The sequence below is a fragment of the Elephantulus edwardii genome, unplaced genomic scaffold (assembly GCF_000299155.1).
Source record: "Elephantulus edwardii isolate Elephantulus edwardi_28Jun2011 unplaced genomic scaffold, EleEdw1.0 scaffold00026, whole genome shotgun sequence".
Lineage (NCBI taxonomy): Eukaryota > Metazoa > Chordata > Mammalia > Macroscelidea > Macroscelididae > Elephantulus > Elephantulus edwardii.
This window is the reverse complement of record NW_006399776.1, coordinates 20,369,417-20,377,305: the sequence shown is the minus strand read 5'-3', so window position 1 is coordinate 20,377,305 and position 7,889 is coordinate 20,369,417. Positions and strand designations below refer to the sequence as shown.

At 39.3% G+C, this 7,889-nt stretch overlaps 1 protein-coding gene and 1 pseudogene across 1 annotated transcript in view; one reads left to right on the top strand and one right to left on the bottom strand.

Annotated features, from left to right (window-relative positions):
• RPGRIP1 (retinitis pigmentosa GTPase regulator interacting protein 1) overlaps positions 1-7,889 on the bottom strand; it is a gene marked incomplete at its 5' end in the record, with an annotated part of 74,259 nt that overhangs the window by 14,861 nt on the left and 51,509 nt on the right. Inside the window, 1 exon segment of the mRNA XM_006883290.1 lies at positions 639-723. Within this exon segment, the coding sequence (XP_006883352.1) occupies positions 639-723 (85 nt within the window).
• Positions 6,573-7,172, top strand: LOC102845783 (annotated as a pseudogene).

Below are 7,889 nucleotides of genomic sequence, written 5' to 3'. Positions count from 1 at the left end.
AGAGCAAAGGCTGCATAGTGGAGTGGATCTGGAGGGAGGGATTATAAAACAATGAAAGAATTTTTCTTTTACTTTTCAAAGAGAAGAGTGTACTGTCAAGGGGGCAAGGAGAAAAGTGCAACAATGAATGAATAGAAATGCAAAAAAAAATGGGGGGATATATGAATGGGTAGTCTTGTCAGAGTCAAGACTGCATAGTGGAGTGAAGACTGCATGAGTGGACTTGGGGGGAGGGATTGCATAAAAATTAAAGAATTTTTCTTTTCAAGGAGAAGAGTAAATTGGGGGGAGGGGGGTGGGCAGGGAGAAAAGTGCAACAGTGAATGACTGGAAACCCTAAGTCTCTGTAAACTTCCATTAAAATAAATTTTTAAAAAACTTAATAAAAATTTTTAAAGTGAGGAGTGTTTAAACCAAGTTGAATTTTTGTACTTATTAATGCATTTTGTAAAATGTGTTCAGATAGAAAAATAAAAACAACACATAAATTAGACTGAAGTAAATGGAAAATTCCTTAAGGGTATATTACTTGGAAGAAGGTATTCAAATCATCTACATCAGTACAAAACCAAACACAAACTATACTAGTCTTGTCTAAGCAACTCCTTTCTTTCAAAGTGGTCAAGGCCAGTACTTACCGTCCTCGCTCAGGATCTTGACCATTTAACACGGTGAACAGAAATTGTCTTCGACCTTTTTGTTCCAATGGATCCAGGTCTATCACTGTGTTAATTAAGAAAAAGAAAAACCAGCAAAGTCATATACAGTTGTTATTCGAGCAGTAAGACTGTCGCTAGAACTGGTAAAAACAGTCATACAATGCAGAGGTTAGCAAAACTATGGCCCATTTGTTCTGTAAGTAAAGTTTTATTGGAACACACCATGTTCGTTTGTCTATGAGTTGTATATGGCACCTGTAGAGCTACAATGGCAGAGTCATATGGTTATTATGACAGTGACTATATGGCCACAAAGTTTAAAACCTGTATTATCTGGACCTCTAAGAAAAACTTAGTTCACTCATAATTTGAATGGAAATTGTATGCTATATGCCAACACAAGTGTATGTGTTCCTACCATTCCACAGTTTAAAGAATTCTAAGAGGAACACCTGGAAATTTGGTTTCATAGCAGATTCAAATCAAGGTCCTTACCTCAACATCTATCCTCCCTTATCTTCTCATTTGTATTTGGGGATGTGTAGCATATGCTTGTACATAACCGCAAAAACATATAAGAAAGACTGAAGAACTCAGGCCTTTGAACTGTAGTGTCAGCAAAGAATATTGACTATACAATGGACTACCAACAGAACAAACAAATTTGCTTTGGAAGAATAGCCAGAGTACTCGACAGAATCAAGGATGGTGAGACTTTTTATCACATACTCTGGGCACATTATAAGGAGGAACCACTTCCTGGAAAGGGATATCTGTTTGGAAAAGTACGGAGTCAAAAAGAAAAAAAGAGGAAGAGATGGGTTGGCCCAAGGACTGGTTAAGCACAGCAGAGATTTTGAGGATGGCACAGAATCAGGCACTGCTTCATTCTATTAGACACCTGGCCATTGTGTGTTAGAGTTGTCTACCATGGCTAACAACATGTCTTCGTCTCCCTTTCAGCTATAGCTAAGTGATTAAGATCTGGCCATTGTGTTGTTTAAAAACTCTTAAAAAACTGTGTAAAAGGCTCAACTGAGCATTCTTCCTTTCTTCCACAGTCATGAAATGGATGGAGGTAAACAAACAGGTAGAAGGCAGGTGCTAAGATGACTAAGGGAGTCTCTAAAGTGGCACAAATGATTAAGAGTTGTGCTGCTAAGGGAAAGGTTGACAATTCAAATCCATCCAGAGACACTCCAAGAGTAAAGGCTGACAATCTTTTTCAAGGTCATAGCTTGAAAATGACATGAAGTACAGTTCTACTCTGAGTTATGAGTCTCAAGCAACTCAATGGCAATTAACAACAAGAATATGATAGAAAGTTTAGATCCCTTACATCTTGTAGTTAGCTACCATGCCAGTCCTGGTTGTTGTTTTGTGCCGTCACATCAACTGTGACTCATAGCGACCCTATGAGCTCTGAACCCTGCCTTAACCTGAACCAATCTCACTGCCTCCAACACACTTACCCTTATATTAGTCCATCTCACCCAGGGTCTTCCTTTCCTGCACTGTCCCTCTACCCTTCCAAGCATAATCTCTTTCCCAAGGACTTGTCTCTCCTGGCAACATGCCTAAAGTATGTCAGATGAAGCTTCAAAATCCTTTCTCCAAGGAGCAACCTGGTTTCACCCTCTCCAGATCAGACCTTTTTGCTCTCTTAGCAGTCCATGTTATGTTCAGTTCTCTTCTCTAGTACCACAACTCAAAGACATTGATTCTTCTTCTATCACCCGTAGTCATTGTCCAGCTCTCTGATGCTTGGCAAGTAGTTGTGAAGCCCATGGCCTGAATCAGGCACACCTTAGTCTTTAGACCAACATCATTGCTCTTCAGCACTCTAGAAAGGTAACTTAATAGATAGTTGTTTGGAGAGCTCTGGTGGCTTAATGATGAGCAGTTGTGCTGGTAACTCAAAAACACATGGTTTGGATCCACCAGTTGTTGCTACCTGGAAGAAAGATGAGCAGTTTCCTCCTATGCAATTTACTGTTTCTGAAAACCCACTGGAGGGTCAGTCATAAGTCAGTTGAAGTCCAATGGTACATAACAACAACAAAGTTGTTTCATGTTAGAAGTAAGTTTTATAGAATATATTAAAATTAAAGAAGCAAGAAGAACCTTAGAAATTAAAAATAAATACTTAATAGATGTATGGAAGATAAAATTAAGGAAATTTCTTAAGAGAAAAGGGAAAAGGCAGGTGGAATTAAAGAAGGAAAACAGTAAGAGAGATGATAAATTTGGAAGACTCAACAATCTACTACAGAAAAAAAAAGGAAAGAAAATGTTGTGGAAAAATTATGAATAAATACAATTGCCCATAATTAAAACCCATTAATTTCTAGTTGAAAGATAATACTGGATGCCCAGAACAATAAAAGAGGAAATATACACATTAGCCTGAAATTTGAAAATACTGGAAATAAAGGAGAAATTTAAATTTTCTGAAAATTGAAGAGAAGAAGGGGAAATTAATTTTCACACGAGAAGTTAGACTTCTTACCAGGATCCAGGAGACCACAGACTAATCGCTTTGAAATTGAAGTACAATTTTTCACCTATTGCTCACTCTAGCAGCACATATACTAAAACTGGAATAATTCCGAGATGATTAACATGGGTCCTGTGCAAGAATGACAGGCACATTCATAAAGTATTCCTTAATAGTTTACAATAAAGAGAAGTAAATATCTTCATCCTAGAATTCTGTTTGCTCAAAGTGTCAATCAAACATGACTGCAGAATAAATTTCCTGCATGAAAATATTTACTTCCAAAGTACTCTTTCTTAAGAGTTAATAGACACTGTGATTCATTAAAATAAGTACTTATGACAGAGCACATACAAGATCCAAGAGACGGGAAAACCAGGATAGGAGAGAATTACATAAAATTCTTCTGATGGCAGCAGTGGGATAATAGATATATAATGGGTAGAGAAAAACAAGAGAATGGAGGGAAGGAAAGGGGGGAAGTATAAATGCATGATAATTAATAGGTTGGGTTACTTGAAGCTGTTGTTGTTATGTGCTGTTAAGTCAAAATCGCCTTAGAGTGGACCTTCCTGTGAATTTTCAGAGACTGTAAATCATACGCAAGAAGAACATTCATCTTTATCCCATGCGGCAGCTGGTGAGTTCAAACTGCCTGTCTTTGGGTTGGCAGTGCAACTACTTACCCACTTAAGCCATTGAGGCTGTTAGAGGATGTAAAAAGAATTATCAAAAACAATTGTAGCAATATATACACAGGAAATTGCCAGAAATTCAAGCTGAATTCAGAAGAGAATGCAATACAAGTGGTATCATTGCTGATAAGTATTGGCTTAAAGCAGAAAATGTAAGAAAGATACTTACCTGTGTTTTACTATTTAAAACACATGACATCTGACTATGTGGATCATTAGATATCATGGATAACATTAATCCTAGAAAAGCTAATTGTGTTCATATGGAGCTTGTATACAGACCAAAGGCAGTCCTTGAAATACAACTGCATGATCTAAAATCAGAAAAGACATGTGTCAAGTCAGTACACTTTCACCATACTTATTAGTTCTGCATGCTGAGCAAACAGTCTGAGAAACTGAAATATATGAAAAAGAATGCAGGATCAGGACTGGAGGAAGATGTAACAAGCAGATAATACAACTTACTTGCTGAAATTGAAGAAGACTTGAAGTATCTGTATTTCATTGACTATGCAAAGGCATTTGACTGTATGGATCACAACAAATTGTGGGTAACTTAGAAGAAAATGGCAATCCCTGAACACTTGAGTGTGCCTATACTTGGACCATAAAGCAGTCCTCAGAACAGAGCAAGAAAATACTGCATGGTTCAAAATCAGAAAAGGAGTGTTTCAAGGATGCATCTTGCCTCCATATCTTTTCAGCCTATAATGCAGAACAAATCATTCAGAAAGCTGGGCTTTATGAGGAAGAATGTGGCATCAGGATTGGAGGAAGACTCATCAACAATCTATGCTATGTAGATGACACACCTTGCTTCCTGAAACTGAAGAGGATTTGAAGAGTTTGCTTTAGAAGGTCAAGGATTGTAGTCTTCAATATACAATTTAAGCTCAACATCAAGAAGACAAAGATTCTCATCACTGGGCCAATTGACAGCACCATGGTTGTTGGAAGAAGGGATTAAAGTTGTTAATAATTACAGCTTGCTCAGCTCCAAAATCTTGGCACCAGCAGTCAGGATATCAAAAGATTAATCGCCTTGAGAAAATCTGCTGTCAGGAACCTCTCCCAAGTACTGGAAAGCAATGATGTCAGTCTAGAGAATAAAGTGCACATAAACCAGGCCATGGTCTTTGCAGTTACTTGAGAGAGAATTGGATAATGAATAAAGACGACAGAAGAAGAATTGATGCCGTCAAGTTGTGGTGCTGGTGAAGAGTCTTGAACACACCATGGACCGTCAATAGAACAAACGGGTCTGTTTTGGAGAGGGTGAAAACAAGTTTCTCCTTGGAGGCTAGGATTTTTTTGAAGCTCCATCTCACGTACTTTGGTCACATGGCCAGGAGACACTGGTCCTTGGAGAAGGACATCATGTGTTTGGAAGGGTGGAGGGACAGTGCAGGAGAGAAAGATCCTGTATGAGACAGATTGATACAATAACTGGGACAATGGAGGTTGGTGTGTTGGAATCAGTGAGACTGGGACAGGGAAGGGTTCAGAGCTGCTGTACATAATAGGGTCGCTATGGGTCACAGTGATTCAATGGCACATAACAAACAACAAAGCCTTTAATACGGATTACACCTCAATCTCAATAAAACAATATTTTCACAGTATTACCAATAAGCAACATCACAATAAATGGGGAAAAGTCATTAAGGATTTAGTTTTTCTTAGATCTATAATGTTCACAGACAATCCCAGAGGTTCATGGTTCGAATCCACAAGGTGCTCTGCTGGAGAAGGAGGAACAATCAGATCCGATTTGATGGTATACACACACACACACACACACACACACACACACACACACACTTAAAAAAGCAAAACAAAACAAACCCAAAAAATATTTATAATGTTCACAGAGACAGCTATCAAAAATCAAGTGGTCTATAGTACTGGAAACATTTGCTGCAAAAGACCTTTTTAAAAAAGCAAAGATGTCTGCCCTGTGTGAAAATTGCTGGCGGCTTTATGCGTGGCACGGGCCTTTAGCTCACTGCCCACTGACTCGTGTGGACGGCTGAAACCCAGACCCCAAAAAGCGCCGCAAAAAAAATAAAAGTAAAGATGTAATCCTGAGAACCAAGATGTGCCTGCCCTCAGCCTTGACATTTTCAACTGCTTCATAGGCGTGTGAAAGCTTGATAATTAATAATGAAAACTGAATAAAAATGGATGCATTTAAATTTTGGTATTGAAGAATACTGACTATACCAATGACTGTCTGAATAGAGTGATACTCACTAAATACATCTGGTTAGAAGGTAGTGCAGCCAGAATGTTCCTTAGAAGCAGACAGTAAGATTTTTTTTTCTGCCTCATTCACTTGGGGCCTATTTTCAGGAGAGTCCAGTCATGGAAGAATGACATATACTTAAAAAAGTAGGTCAACACAAAAATAGGCTCTCAAGAGATGGACTGATAAACCTATTGCAACAATGGGGTCAATAAAGTAATGAACGGTTCTAAGGATGATACAGGATCAGGCAATGTTTTGTCTTGCTATAAACTGGTTTGGCCTGAGTAGGAATTGACTCAATGGCACCTACAATGAGCAACAATGAGAATAAAACTCATGAAATTTAAAGGAAATAAAACAATAAACAAGAAAAAGGAGACTAGGAAAAGGGGGCAGGGAACTTGGCTCGTGTTGCTGCTGAGAACCAGACATGGTGCTGCCACGGCAGCAGCTCCTACAGCCGCCTGACAATGTCCTCTAATTTAGTAGAGCAGTCGCCACCCCTGCACAACAACAACAACAATAAAAACAACAAGAAAGCCTTTGCGGCCGCCAGCTAACCTCAAGAGTTACTGAGTGGAGCTACCAATGAATAGCAGCGATGGCAATGATACCGGCAATGGGGGGAAGGGGGCGCTGAAACATGTACCTGCCTCATCCTCTATCCGCCGTGGAGACATGGAGAAGATCCATTTGGATGCACAACATGAATCAGGACAGTTGTCATTGTGACAGCCCTTCCCCACAAGAAGACGGACAAATTATGTTTGAGGTAGAGATGCATACCAGCAGGGACCAGAGCTGTCAGAAGAGGAAGCTACAGAGGAGAGGAAGAAGTTAAGGCTTTAAAGAAAAGTGTCGAGTGAGTATCTGATGGTCCGGTAGACCTGGCAACATTCCACCTAAGGAGTCCACTTCAGACACCCTAAACTTTCACTATCGTTAAGCACGAGGGGAAAGTGGAGCCGTGAGGAAAGATGGGATATTCTGTGCAGAATTTATCATGTTTTGGCTTTGGGGTTAGGCATCTATATTGAAAACGAATGAGCATACCTTCTGCCAGCACCTAGGGAGGGAAAGAAAAGCCGGTGGGAATGCGTGTGACATGTGAAGTGTTGTTATTGTCACATTAGTTTATTTGAACTTGAGACCATTACACACATGACTCAATTCATTTCCAGTCACTTGAAATCCAGTATTTTATACAAACACTGTTGAGGCATCTTACTAACCTCATTACTTTTTGGAGTGTAAGACACTTTAGAATTTCCTAACAGAGTTTACTGTCGTTTAGAAATTGCAAGGGCTTCTATTTCTCAGATATGCCACCAGCAGATTATAATTTTGTCAATATTGCTGTCATTTCCCTTTTAGTCACTACCTGATTTAGATCTGTATCATTGATGTTTATAAATTAAACTCTTGAAAGATCAGGTTGTTGTTGTTATGTGCCATGGAGTCACCTGCAACTCATTAGTGACCCTATGTACAACAGCCCTAACCCTTGCTCTACCCTGTGCAAATCTTATTTTCTCTGACACACCTACCCCATTATACCAGTCATTGACTCAATCCATCTCACTGAAGGTATTCCTCCCTTGCACTGTCCCTCCACCCTCCCAAGCGTAATGTTCCCCTTCAAGGACTGGTCCCTCCTTGCAAAATGTCCAAAATATGTCAGATGAAGTTTCACTGAACAGACCCATTACAAAAGAAGAAATTGAAAAGGCAATACAACAACTTCCAACCAAGAAAAGCCCTGGACCAGATGGTTTTACAAGTGAATT